Below are 17,787 nucleotides of genomic sequence, written 5' to 3'. Positions count from 1 at the left end.
GTGGTTCAGATTGTACTCTGTTGGCCAACCTGGTGTAAATCCAGTGCCAACTCTTTTTACTGCTGTGGTCACATCTCCTAAGCACCTTAGCCAGAGCAAAGATGTGGCACTGAGGTCTGCCATGTGAGGGTTTGTTGGGTGCTACAACCCCCTTTCCGGGACCACTGCGTAGTTCCTGTGTAGATCCAGGTGGCTGCACCATCTTTCTACAGGCTACTTGGAATGGGGGTAAATGACAAAAAAATGAGGATGTCAGTTGATAAGGGTGAAAAACAGCCTCCTCCTAATCTAAAGTTTAGGTTCTTACTTAGGGTTTAGCAGTGTTAGAGAACATTTATTAGAGAAGGTGCCACTGCATCTCATTCCTAAAACATGAGAGAGATTCCATCCTCTTTTCCATCCCTCACTCAGGCAGAGCTTTCCTGCTCTAGATATCACATCAAATCTCCAAGTAGGTAGCATTATTCCACCTCCCACTTTTTATTTGCCTCCTGAGTCACCTGGCTCTGTGACTCAGCTGCCAGACGTGGGGATTTTCACACAGACATCAGCTCGCGTTCATGAGCGAGAGGCTTTCTGTTTGCTGTTTATTCCTGTACTGAAGTTCTCTGGCTCTCCTGGCTCTAGATAAGAGGAGTTGCCAAGTCTATCTTCAGAGATGGCATCACTGGGGAGGCGGGAGCAGGAAAAAGAGTTAGTGACTAAGCAGGAATATGATGATCTTCAACTCCCAGGCAGCTGAAGGGTCTGTGTGAAAGCTTGTGTACAGGTGATGGCTTGCACAGGTTCCCCACAGAAGAAATGCTTGAGCTGTAGCATCATGGTTTGAATGCTCATAGGTGCTGGTGAATGTCCAAGAGCAGGCCTTCTGGAAAAATCAGGCTCCTCTTTTAAATTTGCCTGTCAACAGTTATGCCTTCCTCTGTCTAATACTACTGATATTTTCTGTAAAGACTAAAGTTACTGTCCATGAGACTGAGAGTTCAACAAGCTGGGCTTCTAAATCATTTTTTTAAGCACCTGGATAAACAAGCAGATGTCAGTGTCCTGCAGGTCCTCCTGTTTCTATAGGACCAATTAGGACACACTCCTCCTGGGTCAGCCACTTGTGGGTGTGAATTTGGAGACAGTAATTGGAGTTCAGGACATTTTAAAAGTCTCATCACAAGTACCTATTTCGGTTTAGTTTGGTTCAGGCTTTTGACTGTGCATTGGTTCTGTAGCCATCCACAGAAAAATACTGGTTACAATAATGTATGTTGTTTTTTTTTTTTTTAACATAAACAAAAACAAAAGGTAAAATGAGGATATTGGATAAGTGCTGTTCCCCAGGGTGTTGGGAGGATCACTATGTGCTGCGCTGCAAGGTGCTTGACCACAGCTGTGAGATGGGGAGTAGGGCACACTTCTATGTGTGTGGTGTCTGTTGCCTGTAAAGATGGAGACTTGCATTTGTTTTACTTTTGAAGTGAAACAGCAGTGTGTGCTTATTCATCATACTCATCATTCTCTCTTTGTTCCATACAAGTGACTTTGAATACACTCTGGGGTCGCCCAAAGCAATTCACATAAAATCTGGGGACTCTCCCATGGCCTACCTCAACAAAGGACAGTTCTACCCCATCACACTGCGGACAGCTGGAGACAGCAAATGTTTACACTTGTCCTCAAATAAAGTGAAGGTAAGAGACAAGCTGACAATTTTGCTGACACATGCTATAATCAGACATCCAGCAATTGTGCTGGCCTGGGAACAGACCTGAACATGAAGAGTAATGGCTTTGTGGCTCATGTTGGCTTAAAGTAATGAATGGGATGGATTCACTCATAGCAAACTAATCCTCTGATCCACAGCAACAGCTTGCATGTTACCTGTCAATTGAAACCTTTCAGTCAGGTCAGGGATGCACAATATGCCTCCCTAGCTGATGGTTGGCTGGGGTCCCTGGTGGGAAGGTTGCCCAGAGAAGTTGTGGATGCTCCATCCCTAAAAGTGGCCAGGTTGAATGAGACTTTGAACAACCTTGTCTAGTGGAAGGTTCCCAACCCATGGCACAGGCATTGGAATTAGATGAACTTTAAAGTTCTTTCCAACCCAATCCATTCTATGATTCTATGAAGATTTCAGTACTGGAAACAAGTGCCCTGTCTTGATCCTGGGATGTGTGTCCAGGCTTCAGAGTCACCCCCAAGTCTAAGCTGAGCTTGAGCTCCCACCAAAGAAACATGGTCCTCCAACCCTGAGGGGTATTTAGGGGCTAGACTTTGGACATCACAAGACTTGCAGGATTTCTGAAACTGAGAATGTCTAGGAAAAGATCTTCTAGAATGTCTCAGTTTAATACCTACTGCAGCATTGCTAACAATTTCCCAATGCAGGATGCTTGCATGCCTTGGAGTTGGTGGAAACACATGGGCACTGCAAGCAGGGGACATACAGGGCACCTTGGTTCTGCTCTTGGCTCTGTGGCTGCCTGTATGATCATGGTCAAGTCCCTTCTCCTGTCTGCCTTAGGTTCCCCAGCAATAAAACATTATCAATGACACTAAGCTGCCCTTGGCCAGTGTGTGGATGCACTGGATGGAAAGGGCAGTGAGAGCACCAAACATTATCCTGCTGTGTATACTGATATGGGATATCCTCACTGTGTTACAGAGTGTTGTGATGATTGTTTTTGACAATGAAAAGATACCAACGGAGCAGCTCAAATTCTGGAAGCACTGGCACTCCCGCCAGCCCACAGCCAAGCAGAGAGTCATTGACGTTGGTATGAGCATGGCTGTCAGATTGTGACGGCTGGGTGGGGTTGATAACTTCTAGCACCAGTTTACTGCATTTTCAATACACAATAACATGGTTGCAGCTCAAAAATCTGGACTGGGGGAAATCAGGGAGGAGCAGGCTGGTCTGCTGGCTTCAGATCCTTTCTGTCCGGTGAGCTCTTGGGGATTTAAGATGGTGTTTGCCAAGTGTAGGGACATGCGCAAGGAGCTCAAGATACATCAAGAAGAGCCTCAGTCAGAGGAACAGAAGCTTCTAAACTATTTTGGCTCCTACAGATGTGACCTATGTCCTCTTGGAGTCTAGGAATCTGAGATAGAAAAGGCTTTGGTACTGCTTGTCCTTCAGCGCCAGCAGACAGGGTTTACAGGGAGTTATACTGGGCCAGACAGATGTTTTGCCTGTCCAGCACAGCATCTTGCTGAGCACCGTGCCAAGCACCTTGTGGCTCAGAACAAGACGTGTTTGTTTGAATTTAGAACCAATGTACACTGACTTTGCATAAAATCACTACTCAAATAGCAGCCACCAGCCAGGACCTTTGAGTCATTTCTGGCCTTAGTTATGCACACTAAAGTTTATCCAGTGGTCAGTCAGTGGGAGGCAGGCATTTGGGGAGTGGAAAGCCTAGGGAATGTAAACAGTTTTGTAGCCAGAGTATAAGCTGCTTCTTCATTGCATTTCAGCTGACTGCAAAGAAAACTTCAACACGGTTCAGAACATTGAGGAGTTAGCCTACAACGCGCTGTCCTTTGTGTGGAACGTCCATGAAGAAGCAAAGGTACAACCTGCTTGTGGAAGGGAAATGGGAAGCCTTGGTCCGCAGCAAAACTGTAGCCTGCTTTCTGACAGCCCAGCCGTGCTCCCCCTGCTTCTCAGCTGAAAGGCAGAGTTTCAAATCCAAACAATGCCATTCCAGTGGCCCCAGGTAGTGTTTGTCTGCCAGGACAGCAGGGAAGGACACCGTGCTTCTGTGTGTGTTTAAGCATTGCCATTAGCTAATAAACATTCTAGCTACACCTGAGACTGACTCAGAGATGTTATTTTAGTGCTGATGGATAACTCAAGAAAACTCTTTGCAGCAGTTAGCCTAGATGAGGACTCTACTCACATGTGGGTGAAACCTATTTAAATAAACCACAGCTTAGGGAACAAAGACCCTCCTTTCAAGGCAGCATTTTGATGCATAAATGACTGACCACCCTTTTGTGAGTTGTGTGATGTGGAAGGGAGCCAGGCAGGTCACAAGATCCCTTTTGACCTTAAAATCTGTGAGACTTATGTTGACATCTTTCCCGTGTAGCAAAAGAAGAGCGTTGCTGTCTCTTCTGCATCTCTTCAGAGTCTCTTGTTAATGCTTTGCTATCTAGTGTGGATTGAAAAGAGCATATTTAAAAAAAAAAAAAGATGAAAGAACTAAGAAAAAAAGAAAAGCATAAATCCTGTCTCTCTGAAACTGGTAGCTTGGGAAAACTCTGGTTTGCTTTGGGATCTCATTAAGTCATTCTTTTAGCCCAAAGGCGACCTTGGTCTTTTACAACCCAGGAGGTTAACAAATGTCTTCAAGGCAAAGTTGTCAGAAATGGAAATATGTCAGGTATGTGGCAAGCCCTCAGGGGTACCTCAGTAAAACTGGATTTAACTCTTAGCAGAAACTCTGTACATGCACTGGCCTGGGGCTAGTAAAGGTGAGACTTCAGAGACCTGCAAGGGCTGGGGGGTGGATCAGGTATTTGGGTCGTCTGTGGCACCTGTTACCTCTCTTTGTGCAATTAAACTTCACACCACAGATACGTGGTTTCTTTTCTATATGTAGGTATTGACTAGATTTGACACTAGGTTTCAGGGCTGTAATCTTCAGCCAAAGCCCTGCTGAAAGAGCTGTGTGAGCTTCACCAGCTGCAGATCTGTCCCCAGAGAGACCAGGGGAAATTTCAGGGTCATGCAAATGAGTTGGCATTGTGGAGATAGTGTGAATTATGTCTGTGCTCAGCTTTTCTTCCTAAGTTCCCACTGGAGGTAACTCCATCCTAGTGAAAGGAGACCAGCGTAAGGATGGATATTTATTTAACTAACAGCAATGATTTGTAATTCCTCAAGCTGAAGCCTAGCCCTCCTCCCTTCCTCCAGGGCATTGCTGTCCGAGGGTCCCTTGTTCAACTGAAAGATCAAAAATATCAGCAAGAATATCCCCAGGCAGACTTTGCATCTGATCTGAAGCTTCCCTGAACTGATGGGAGTGGATAGCCAAAGTGTTAATAAAGAGTCAGAGACAATCAGGGATGTAACAGAGTGCAGTATGATAAAGGGTGAGCTGTCCACACAACAAAGCTCTTTCTCCTGGACAGCTGGCATAGTTGATGTGGGAGAGTGCAGCTAGAAAGGACCTGCAGCTGCACTCAGGTGGGAAACCAACAGCCCACGTGCACAGCCAAGGCTGGGGGGTTTGGAAGCATGTCTCAGGAGCTGCTTTTGTTCCTATCCCCCGTTCTTATTTCTGTTTGAGGATAATGTTTTAAGCACCAACAAGATATATCAAATTCTGTTCCTATTTGCAGGTATTTATCGGGGTGAATTGCCTGAGCACCGACTTCTCCTCCCAGAAAGGAGTGAAAGGTGTCCCACTGAACCTCCAGATAGACACCTACGACTACGGCAATGGAACCAGCCAGCTGGTGCACCGTGCCGTCTGCCAGATCAAGATATTCTGTGATAAGGTAGAACATTGCTTTTTCACCAGGTTGTCTGAGAGGAAATTTAAACTCCAGTGACTCCACAAGAATAAAAAGAAAGGTTGTCGGAGGTTAGAGCAGCATAGCAGACAGGGCTGAGGAATAGAGATTGTTCAGCCCCCTCAGATGAGTGAGACAGGACAGCTGGGATGTGTCTGCACCGCTGAGGCCTTTACAGAACAGGGTCCTGAGAAAGTTTTCTTCGTATCAGACCTACATAGGACTGTGTCTCATAATTAATGTCTAATTCTGACAAGTTTTTAAAAAGCAGAAAAGATGAGAACCTCCTTTAGAGGTTCTTCCCCAGCCTCAGATATCTTCCAACAGAAACATTTTGCACAGCTATTTTTGTCCACGGTTTTCATTTGTAAAAAGCTTTTTTTTTTTTTTTTAATGTATAAATATCAGAAAGTGCACACCTACCTTCTTTTTCTGGAGGGCCTGTAGCAGGTCTCTGAGATGATCATTTTTAATAAAGGCTGCCTTTACCTCAATGTGCCTGCCATCCAGAGATGGCCAGTAAACCCTCTATTGCCAATGCTATGTTAAAATTTTCAATGCCCTAATTTTTGCCTCATTTTCCCCGCAGGGAGCAGAGAGGAAGATGCGGGATGATGAACGGAAACAGTTCAGAAGGAAAGGAAAATGCCTGGACTCCAATAACAATGGTCAGTGCTAGTGTTTGTTACCTGATCTGAAGCATGTTGAAATTCCTGTAGGCCTGTCCGTTAACTTCCATGAGATCCGGCCCTGGGTATTGCCAGGCCTGATGAAATCAGCACCATTCAGAAACAACTTGTCAGTCAGGTCCCCGCCTGGTCTCCTCCTACCAAGCCTCTCAAAGCCTCTTATCAATACTAACCAACATTTCTGAATTGTCATGGGGTCTTGGCAGGGAGCCTTCCTAGGGGAGACAGCAGTGGGCAAACCCTGAAGGTCTGCTTGGTCCCATCTACAGATGGGAGATATTTCTAATATTTCTGCTGGGAGACCTTGGGCGGGCATTTTCCCCACTCTGCATATAGTTGCCTCTTAAATGGCCATCTGAACAGAGATGAACTGGACTTTCCATTTGTAGGTCTGAAAGGCTGTTTGCTGTCTGGCTTCAGAGGGAATGAAATCACATTCCTGAGGCCAGAGACTGACCTTGAAACCCAGCCAGTCCTGTTTATCCCCAATGTCCATTTTTCAAACCAGCAGAGGTGTGGCACGGTAAGTCCCTTCAAAAAACAACCAACCTGTTGCCCTCATCAACCAGTCGCCCCCATCATTTCCAAACTGGTCAGTCCACCAGACATGACTTGTGTTATGTAAAAAAATAAAAAAATAAAAATCAATCCACAGCTCTTTATTGGAAATGTGGTGAACTTGAAGACATAGCTGTCAAGAGTGGTATGGATAGTCATACAGGAATGATAGGCAAGATAACCTTTCCAGGTACCTTCCAGCCAGATTTTATTCCTGTGATTTACACGTATTATCTGGAACTTCCACAGAAGACTGGAGTAGTGGGAAAAATATTGGCAGAAAATAAACTACTGAAAAATGCAACCATATCAGTCCCTTCATGTGTGGGACATCTCTCACTTCTCCTCTGCCCATCTATCTGCCTTTGAGCCTGAGAAATCCTAGACTCAGCCTTCTTCAGAGCTAATCAATATTTCCTCAAGAAACAATGCCCCAGTTTGTCAAAACTGGGGGAAAAGCCATCTGTGACAATACTTTAGCATCCCATTGCAGTGGCTGCTGTACTGATGTATCACATCAAAAAAAGGGACTAGAAGAATTTGGTTTGCAATAAAAGAACTGACCAAGAAATGGCTGGTCCTTGATCCCAAGAAGGTGATGAGATTTGATCTGCTTTTTGGTGTAGCTAGATACATGTTCAGGTGTGTTCTAGACAGAGGAGGAGAACCTACATAGGTCTTTATATCAGTTTTTATTTAGTCTAAGAAACACATATAGATGTTTAATTGCCTTCTCAAGGAAAAATGGATGGATTGGGAGGAAGGGAATCATATTAAAAAGTCACCATGTTGTCCCTCACCAGTGATACTGTGTATGCTAAAAGATCAATGTTTCCTTTCCATTTCAAGGTGCTTCCTCCTGCTGTTCCCAACTCTGCAAACAGGTAATTTTGCTGCAATTTGCCTTTCCTGTCCAACAGCTGCTTTATTTCTTTGGGCATGTTATGGTGGTTTAATATCTATAGGCAGCACAATATCTATAGGCGCAAAATGACAGAGCAGAGTGTCTCCCTGAAGCCCTTGAGTGTCAAAATATGTGTTAAACCTTGGCTTAGAATGGACTAAAGGAATGCAGAAACACAGGTACACTTCTTCCCCTGTCAGTGTCACACTCCAACATGAGTCTGGTCTCTGACTGTCCTGCTGTTCTTATAGAGACAAAGTTTGAAAGACAAAAAAAGAAAAAGATCACAACTATTGCTGAAGGGTTCATATAACCAGAAGCAGCTACTGCTGTAAAAGAAACTGGAATGAAGTAGAAATCACACTTGTAATGTGTTTAGAGTGGGGAGAACCAGATATTTACCCTAGGCTTGATCCACTGTCTAGTTATATCAATAGAGAACAAGAACATGAAGGTGCAAAAGGCTTTTTCTGATGATGTGATACCAAAACCACTGCCTACATTCACTGACCTCCCTCTATGCATTAGGCAGGAAGGTGCAACTGTGGCAGATACTCTGCTGCCATAATTACAGAACCAATATTTAATTGCGGGATGTTTGCTGGAATAATCAGTTGTTCAATCAAAAGTAGAATTGCTGGAATTGTTTTGTTTGCTACTATTGTTCTGTTCTCCTGAGAGTATTGTGTTCCTTTTGCTTAGGCTGCCCTTAAAACGAAGTGGTACCTCATTCACAGATGAGTTTGACCCGATACCTCCAAAGCAAACCAAGGAAGAAGATCCTCAGAGAGGTAAGCCTTGGGATGGGAACTGTTCTTGAATGTCGTGTTTCATTTGATTAAAGTAACTCTTGATCTTGAATTATATGAGACCACATAACTCTGAAAACATGCTGTAAAGAGCACTGATTCAGTGCTATGCTTTATCTGTTTCAGTGTTGTTGTATGTGCGGAGGGAGTCAGAGGAAGTGTTTGATGCTCTCATGTTGAAGACACCAGATCTCCAGGGCCTCAGAACAGCTGTAAGTATTTTCCAAAAATTGTGGCACATGAACACACTGCAGATAGTAGGGTGCTGGTACTTGACATATAGGAAACTGGATATAAGACTGCTTATATCTGGTGCCTGCTTTCTTCTCGAGTGGAAATGGAAATTGTGAGTACAGGTGAATTCTATACACAGCTCCTGGCTTGGGCTATGTGTTGTTAGTGCTGCAGAGGGGAAGAACGCACTTTATGGGGAGATGTTTTGTTCAGATCATAATATAAGTCTCCTCTTGTGACAGCACATTCATATTTTCCATTGTAAAACACCCTTTCCATTCTCTAGCTGTAACTGTGCAGTCTGAAGCCAGTTCTGGCTTTGTGCTGGAATTCCCTGTGTTGTGTTTGAGGAGCACATAGGCATATTTCTGTGATGATTATCAGCAGCGTCCCTGATAACCTACCTTTCTTGGGGGATTACTGGGAAGGAAACAAACAATAAATCTCCCAGATCTGGGATGGCTTTATGACTGCACTTTAGGCTCTGTTGGTTTTACAAACTTTTAAAAACAGAGTTTGAAAAATGTCAGCACAGAAGATTCAGAGGATTCTTTGCCATCTTCTCCCTCCCCCATCCCTCACCAGAGAGTCAAAAAACTCTACAGAAAATGCTTGTGAAAAGGCTACAAAACTCCCCTTCCACCCAAACTTCCTAAAACTGTAACCGTACTTGCCTAGGAGAGCTCTGCAGGAAAGCATCGCAGATCAGATAAAACCTAGGCAATAGCTTCAGTCAGATGCATCCACAGCAGACACAAACGCTTTCTGTAGCATTTTCTTTCACCTTCAGATGCATCTTATAACAAAAAGCTCAGTGTTCTCTATGCCCAGCAGTCCCAAATAGGCCAGGGAATGAAAGAACGAAAACAAAAGTTATTCCCCAAGGTTCATGGCCTGTAAGTAGCCATCAGAAAGAGAACCAAGACCAAACTGAAGCCTGCCTACCTGCTCATTACAAGACACGAACGTGATCAAATTGTCATGTTCAGATCATCGCTTCAGACTTTTTTCTTGAGTAAAAATGAGGGGGAATCCTTTGCTGCTGAATAACCCTGGCTCAGTGTTATCTTTGATTTTTATCATAGGAATTTCAGTTTACAAGTACAAAGAATTGCCCTGTTTTCTCTCACAGATTTCAGAAAAATATGGGCTGCCTGAAGAAAGCATTTATAAAGTCTACAAAAAATGCAAAAGAGGGTAAGCTAATCTCTCATCTGCTTTTATGCTGTGCCTCTAAAACCCCATTCTCTTTGGTACCCTACCATAGGCTGAAATAGCATTTTAACAAGATAATAAAAAGTAAAGCCATGTGGGGTCTGTGCCATTTGGAGCATATAAAACTCAGATCTTTCAGGACTTTAAAGATTTGGGATAGTGCTTGTTTGTATTATATTTGTTTGGAGTGTAAAGTCTCCCAAGGAAAGGAAGTTGGATGAAGGAGGAATTGTTTGGGTAGTTTAATGGGTGATCCCTTATGTCTCATTCTGAAAGCCTGAGGTTTTAGAGAACTTATCTTACTGCCATCAGAGATGTATAAATCTTTGCTTCTCCAAACCAAATGCCTAAACGTCCCTGGCTCAGAAAGAGATCTTAGAGCTAAATAAAAGCATGGGCAGCCCCAGTAGAGACAAGGGGCAATCTGAAAGGATTGTCTGTTCCCAGCTTTACCATCCCATTCCCAGACCAGGGGGGTCAGTAGGAAACTTCACATTGACTTTGGGAGGTGGATCAGACCCTCCTGGGCACAGGTGGCTCTTGTGCAGCCAAGTACAGAAATGCAGGTCCTGCTTGAGAGACCTGCCATGTGCTGCTAAGAGACAGGTGTAGCTCTGCAGGGAGTGGACAAATGAGGTTTGCAGTAAATGTGAAATGGCTTCTCAAGTGATTCCAATGTGGTCTTTATTATTGACTGATCCATGTGGATCTCCCCCATGGCTGAGGGGGAAAGGTACTGGTTTGCACGAGCTGAGGACCAGTTGTTGAGTCTTCTGTGGAGGGCAGCAGTCTTGATGTGGAGCAAAGTGCTACTTTCAGAAATGTTTTCTGGACTGATGAACTCCTTCTGGGTCATGCCTATCTCTGGCAGAAAATTCTCCCTTCAGCTGATGGAAGGGGAAAGACTCATAATTTCCCAAGCTTATTTTCATAAAGCTAAATCCAGAGTTCTTCTTGCAGAACGAGTGTGATACAATCAGCCTTTGCAAGCACCAGTGACAGCTTGGGAGATGAACTCATTGTTGTTGCTGGCCTTGGTCCAAATTCTGAGCATGGGGAGAGACAAGCAGAAAAGCAAGGCTGATGACAGGTCCTGCATTGTGCAGTCCCACGTTCTCACTAGAGTGCCGCCCCCCCCCTCCCCCCGAGTTTCTCCTCCATGCTGTGATGTGGTGTCACTGAAGTGGCAAACCATTACAGTCCCCTCACCTGTAAATCCACCATCGAGCAACCTTTCTGAGTTCAGGAGGGTTCGTGGTCTGAATTTTAAGCCTCTTGCACCTGCTCCTGAACTTGGGTCCCTTTGTACTGTCAGATGCTGCTCATCTGATATCCCTAGAAATGGAAAAGACAAAGATCAGCACTGACGGCCCCAAGAGAGGGGTTGTCCCATACACCTCCCCACAGACTGTGCTTCGAGTCTGGTTTCAAAGAACGACTGCGAGTGACAAGGTGGTCAGTTTGTTATTACAGTCTCCAACTTCAGGACTGAGCCAAAGCTCAGGTGTGTCAGCTGTGGTGGTGGCTTGTGATGTGGCCATTACAGGTCATCAGACTGTCATCAGGTTTCTGAACCAGCTGACTGTGAGCCACAGCACTGCAAGAGAGATCCAAACACTGAGTTTGCAGGTGGACCAGGAAATGGCACTGCTTCAGGGGAGAGGCCACCCTTACTTTGTTTTGCTTTGGTTTTGGTCATTATTTGATCTGATAAGTAGTGAATGTGGTTTAATGATGATTGGGAGGGAAAACAAGCAGGTGTCTTTTCCATCTCTTCCACAGAATGGAGAAGCAATGAAGTATCTCATGAAAAGAAAAGGCAACACCTGGGAATTAGATCCAAAACATATTTTGACAGTTTAATGAAAGCTGGACCTGATGCCATGGATTGCTGAAGTGTGGGGGAAATACAAACTTTTCTCCAGTCTACTGGATGGCAGGGTCAGACACTGCTTCCTGCTCCCCCAGATTTAATTTTCCCTTGAATGATTTTATCCTGTTGCTCCACCCTAAACCCTTGGTAATTACAGCTTGAGGGACAGATCTTCATCTGATTTAAACTAGTGAATCTCAGTGGTACTACCTGGGTTGACAGTAGGTGAGGACCTACTGTCAGCCTGGGCTTTCTTTGTGTGATGTCCTCATTCAGATGAACTTAATCTCAGGATTACTTAAGAGCAATAATGAGTGATTTAGTATCTTGTTGAGGTCTGGACTGGAAAAAACAATACAGGGCTCAGATTTGTAATCAATACTCCCTTGAATCTTCTGTGGTTTGGAAATCTGATGGAAGCACAGTAGCAAGAGGCACAGGTGACTTCTCTGGTTTCCTGCGCTAAGCCAGAGATGGCTGGAGCTGCTCTGTTGCAAGGCGTTTAGTGATGAGCCACCCTTGGGTATCCACTGTCCCTCTCTGCAGGCACCCATCGGAGGCCAGGCTCCTGGGGCCCAAGGGAAAAGAGAGGCTCCTGTGGGGGTGAAGGAGCAGGACCCCATCACTGGCACGTTGCGTGCTTGGGGTTCGGCAGTGCGGTATCAGGTACAGTGGCAGCAATGTGCAGTTGCCTCCCTCTTGTCTCAGCCAGCTGCCTTTGTGGGTTAGAGACGCCACATGGGCGGACGTGTGGCACGAGGGCAGAGCTCCCACCCGCACTTCCGCACACGCGAGGTGCACTGAGCCTCCCGCTGCGTGCGGTGGTGGAAGGGGAGCAGCCAGCTGCTGCAACCCCCGGAGGGTCACCACCCCACATTTGTGCTGGTTAAACTGTTAGATGCTCGGTCTTTCATTTTTCTTGTTTTTAATCTTGGCTTCTGGAGCATTACACAATTAATGCTATTGCTCCATTAATGACCCCAGCAGGAACCTGGAGGGGATTTGCTTTCTGCAAAGAAAGATAATTTGTTCTCTTTGTTTCCTCCAAACAATTACAAATTTCACATCTGATTTATGGGAAAACAGTGGGGTGATGCAAAACTGCCCCGTTACTTCCATTACAATAATGAGGGGCTCTTGCCTGGCACAGAACTGCAGCCCCGGGTTTAAATCAGCTGTTGAAATATTTCCTTCTCCCCATCTCTCCTTGTAATCGAGTCTAGATCGGAGAAGCTGCGCAATCTGCAGCAGGGTTGGAGGTGTGCCCCAGAGCACAGGGAGGAACTTGCCAGCAGCTGGCCCAGCTGGCTCCACATGCTCTCTGCGTGTGTTCCTGGCGGAAAGGGCTCCCAGGCAATGCTGAGGGCATGTCTGCCTGGGAGGTTGTCCTGGAACAGAAGGGCATCCTATTCCAAACCACTTACATCTGCTTCCAAAGCAGTCTCAGCTTGTTCAGAATAATGCATCCCTAAAAGCACCCAGGCAAGAAGTGAGGAGTGAGCAGTTCTGCTCCAAATTCACGCCCTCCTGTAATCCAGATTAATTTCCCTGTGTAGCAAACGCTGGGCCTAGGCATGTTGTGGGTAGAATTGCAAAAAGCACTGCAGGATGTTTCTTTGTGTTGTATTGGAGCTTCAATATCCTGTGCTTGCCAGACCAGGAGAGGCAGACGCTGTGGGGCCGTGATGCCGGGAGCAGCCCAGTGGCAGCCGAGCCTCCTGGCCGGCGGGTGGTGAGGAGCGCAGCTGCGGCAACGCAGCGCTGACTGAGCAGTGATGGGTGGTGTGGGTGATTTTTTAACACAAACTTTGTGTGGAGAAATTTCAGGGAGGGCCACCCCATGCCACAAGGCTTTGTGGGGACCCTGAGCATGCAGTACTCAAATTCCAACAAGGCTTTTCAATGTGCCGTATCTGACCCAGACATCCTCACTCTCCTGTAGGATCCTGGTGAACATGGACAACAACATCATCCAGCACTACAGCAACCATATGGCTTTTCTCTTGGACATGGTGGAAGCAGAAGACAAGATCCAGGTCATCCTCAAGGAGCTATAAAGAGCCGCAGGCAGCACTTACTGGGACTTCTCTCAAAGACGGCAAGTTTGACCCAACAGAGCTCAGCCTAATGCCTCAATTTGTTGCCTTTACTTGAATACACTGCCTCTTGGGAGGGACTCGGCCTCATGGTGCCTGGCCAGAGACTGCTTGGAAGATCTGTTACTGATGTGAACATGGAACTTCTCTCTACTGAATTTATTATTATTATTATTTTATATTTTATTTTATTTTATTCCCTTCTGGCAATGGGCCTGACCTTCTGTTTTACAGCTGGGAACGTGCAGCTACACTAACATGGCTGTCAGAACCCAGGCAGCGGCAGGGGACTGCCTCTGCTCACTGTTTGCCTTAGCCCATGACTGATCCAACCATAGGCTTTGGCTTTCTCCCAAACCATCAGTCATGCAGAACCTTCAAACCATTTCCAGTAGGGCTGAGCCCAGCTCTGACCTCTGTCCACAGAGACTTTCACAGATGCATTTAAAACTCACTGTTGAACGGACACTGCCTGCTCCCACGCCCCTCACCCTGCTGTGTCTCTGATTGTAAATACCACAAAGGCCTCCATAGCCCTTGTTTATACATTTCTGATGTATTGTTCCTTTTATATTTTATATATGTATAAATATGCATTGTTTTATATTTGACTCAGTACGGTGACACAGAGCATTTCAAACACAGGCTGCTTCACATTTCTCCGTGAACTCCTTTTGTAACTGTGTTGTTGGTTTTGTTGTTTTGGATATTCCATAAAAATAAAGGTTCAAAGACAGAAAGTGAACTGTTTTCACCCAGCTCCTGAGGTCTGTGTTGGGAAGGCCTTCAGGAAGGGCTGGGCAGGAGCCAGGGCAGAGATGTGACCTTGGAGGCACAGAAAGGACTTGGGATTGTTTTGCATCGCATGCTGTTTAACAGCTCAAGAAGTTTGTCAGTCTAAACTGCCTCTTCATAAAGGGGTGTGAGGCAGCAAATGCTGCCTGTCTGTGTACGTCTGCAGCAACAGCTCCCGTCAGGCACACAGACCCGCAGCTGGGCTTTCCTCCCAGCTCTGTGCCGGCTGCTGCAGACATGTCGTCACGGTGCTGCGGGCGGGTGGAGGTGACTGAGCAGTTCTGGGCACATCCCTTTGATGGAGGGATAAACGCTCAGAGGGGTTACCTTCCACAGATCTGCTGAAATTTTAAGCAAGTCAAAAAGAAAGGCCCTTTTTAATTCTGCTCATAGTTAATTCTGCTCATAGGAGGAGCAGCGCAGCCTCCATCTTTTGGGCGAGGCAGTGTTACCAGATAGCCGGTTGTGTACCTTCCTCCACCTGTGCTACACTGGCTGCCCAAATTCCTCTCACCTGCTACCTCTCAAACACCAAGCTTCCACCCCTCTGTCTCCTGTGCTAAAAATTGTCTGCAGTTGCTTTTTCGTTTAAATACATATATATATATACACATAGCAAGGGGGAGTCCTCCATTTTCCCATTAATCCGCTAATGACTGAAATCTGTGGACTTTCCTCTTTCTTTGTCTGCTTCAATCCTCAGCTTTTCCTGTCTATATCAAAGTGAAATGAATGTGAGTCCTATAACCAGAGAAGAGAGAGAAGCTCTACTCCCACTGGGAAGGGGGTTTTGAAATGTTGAAATATGTCAGGTTGGTGAATTTTTTATTACTTAATTGTTGTTATCATTATGAGGAGGGCCTCTTAGATGAGACTCAGATAAGTTTGAAGGCTTATCAACCTTTGACAATCTCTCCTGGCACTCTATACTCCTTCATCTTCATATCATAAACTCCTTCTTCAACAGGATTTCTCTGATTCAGTATTAGTTCTGCAGGTCTGGGCCTTGCTATAGCAGAATTTCTGGGTCTTGCTGTAGCAGAATTTCAGCTCAAGTTAAAAACAGGCACACCAAGAGCTCCCCAGTGCTTAGAAAAGATGGCTGTGAAACCGACAGGTGCCCTCATCATCCTGACACATCAGGCAGGCCCGGGGACTCAGCTCCGCTCTTCTCAGGGGGATTTCTGCAGCAGGATTCCTGGTGCTGGGCACCCTGCCGCTGCTGTCTGTGCAGGGCTGGTCCTGGGGAGGGCGAATGGGCTCTGCCTGACCGATGGACAAGCACTGGTTGCTAAGGGAAGAATACAGGTTTACTGCTGCTTGTGGGAGAGGGAGCATACGACACCCCTAGAGACAAATCTGTCCTAAGTTTTGCAGTGTGAGAACTGCCCTGGCTGGCACTAAGCTTGTCTGCACCATTCAAATGACTTCCCTTTGTGTTCATGAGAAGGCGGCAAAGAACCGGGTAATTCTTCCTGTGCAGGTTCTGGGTTAGCCTGAATTTGTTGGGTTTTAAATCACAGTAACTCCACCATGTGCGGGGAAATGCTGGTTGATTCATGCCAACGTCAGCGCAGGTACAGTCACCGCCCCCTGCCACCACTGCTGAGGGTGGGTGTTTTGCTGACTGGCTTAGTATCGTTCATCCCTTCCAGCAAAGGCGAGTTGCTGTAGAGGTTGCGTAAAGCAGAGCTCCCAAATATGTGAAAGCATTCTTGACTCTTTGCCCGGAGCCCACCAGTTCCTTTTGAAGATTAAGATACGAGTGATGAAGGCGATTCACCTCTGAGTGAACAAAGGTCGTGTGAAAGAATGAACCCACTTGTGTTTTGCAAAGGCCTTACACTGACAAATGAGAGAAGCTTCCTCTGGAGCAGTATCTGCTCTGGACAGTCAGCAGCTGGTTTGTGCTGACTCTTGACTGGCTTGTAAAATGTACCTGGCAGGTGTGCAGCAGAGAGTGTCTGTGCACACATGCATGCACACCCACGCTGGGCTCTGTGTTCTGCGCAGGCACTGTGCTTCAGCTGCACCAAGGCCTGGTGCTGGCAAACCCAAGTGTCCATCCCCTGAGCAAGCACACAGCAGAGGTGTAGGATTTGCCTGCACTGCCCTTTTCACATATTTTAACCCTGATAAGAAAGGACTCTCCAGCCAGGGCAATGTCTCCTATGGGCACGGCGAGTTTCCACCACCTATTTTTTGGTTTATCAGATGATAGCACCAAGAGGAGTTTTTCTGCAACTCCCAATAATTGTAGTAATTATTCAACACAAAGGAAATTGGAAGCTTTTACGTCAACTTTAGCTAATATCTTCCATTATACAGCACCAAGTATCACCAATTAGCTGCTGAACTATCAGCCAGCCAACCATGGCAGGCTGAGGACAGTACTGCTCACTGTGAGTTAGCATGTACTTTGCAGAGTTTGAAAGAAGTCTTGTGTGAGGAGCTTTACCCTGGTGTCTGGGTTCTGCTGCTCACAGCACTGGGACCCCCTTCTGATCATAGTTGTAGATGAAGGAATACTTCCCAAGTGCTCTGGGTAAATAAGCACCTGCAAAGACAGATATGCATTAAGGAAAAAAAAAAAAGAGAGAGAGAGAGAAACATAGCAGTGTGAGCAGTGTGTGAGCTGAATTTTGCAAGAGCTCTGGTATCCACAGTGCTGGGTGGAGGGCTCTGCTGTTCAGCTGTACAAATAACACCCGGTTTCTATGTCTTTATTCATGCTTATTCATTCCTTGCATCATCAACCAAGCAGCTGAGGATCTTGGTGTGTGGTGTGATTCTCCATCACTACGAAGGGAAAAACAGCATCCTGTGTTTTGTTAAAACACCCACACATCACGTTTGGAGATTCCCTGGCACCGTGTTGGATATCGGAAAGGATCAAAGACAGGAAACTGAAACTGTTTGCATCTGTTTCACAATGTGGAAAGCTTTAACGAAGTCACTGAGGGGTCCCCTCCACTCTGCTTTTTCACATTTTCCCTGAACGATTCCTTGGATTTGTATAAAATTTCTGATTTATGAGAAAGGTACTAAAATCCTCAGCCTGTGTGAATGTCCTGGTATCTTCTGTAAAGTGTCTCTGGCC

At 45.8% G+C, this 17,787-nt stretch overlaps 1 protein-coding gene across 3 annotated transcripts in view; it reads left to right on the top strand.

Moving 5' to 3' along the window:
- Positions 1-14,626, top strand: part of GRHL3 (grainyhead like transcription factor 3) — a 39,192-nt gene extending 24,566 nt beyond the window's left edge. For all 3 annotated transcript variants that reach the window (XM_040535159.1, XM_040535157.1, XM_040535158.1), the window contains exons 6-16: positions 1,529-1,682; positions 2,657-2,768; positions 3,469-3,563; positions 5,341-5,499; positions 6,104-6,182; positions 6,593-6,726; positions 7,611-7,645; positions 8,368-8,456; positions 8,601-8,686; positions 9,841-9,905; positions 13,739-14,626. In XM_040535159.1, coding sequence (XP_040391093.1) covers positions 1,529-1,682; positions 2,657-2,768; positions 3,469-3,563; positions 5,341-5,499; positions 6,104-6,182; positions 6,593-6,726; positions 7,611-7,645; positions 8,368-8,456; positions 8,601-8,686; positions 9,841-9,905; positions 13,739-13,853 — 1,123 coding nt within the window. In that variant the 3' untranslated portion in view covers positions 13,854-14,626. The remainder of the gene's footprint in view (positions 1-1,528; positions 1,683-2,656; positions 2,769-3,468; positions 3,564-5,340; positions 5,500-6,103; positions 6,183-6,592; positions 6,727-7,610; positions 7,646-8,367; positions 8,457-8,600; positions 8,687-9,840; positions 9,906-13,738) is intronic.
- Positions 14,627-17,787: the final 3,161 nt, after the last annotated feature.

The sequence above is a fragment of the Cygnus olor genome, chromosome 23 (genome assembly GCF_009769625.2).
Source record: "Cygnus olor isolate bCygOlo1 chromosome 23, bCygOlo1.pri.v2, whole genome shotgun sequence".
NCBI lineage: Eukaryota > Metazoa > Chordata > Aves > Anseriformes > Anatidae > Cygnus > Cygnus olor.
The sequence above is the reverse complement of the archived record's forward strand: the minus strand, read 5'-3'. Positions and strand labels throughout refer to the sequence as shown.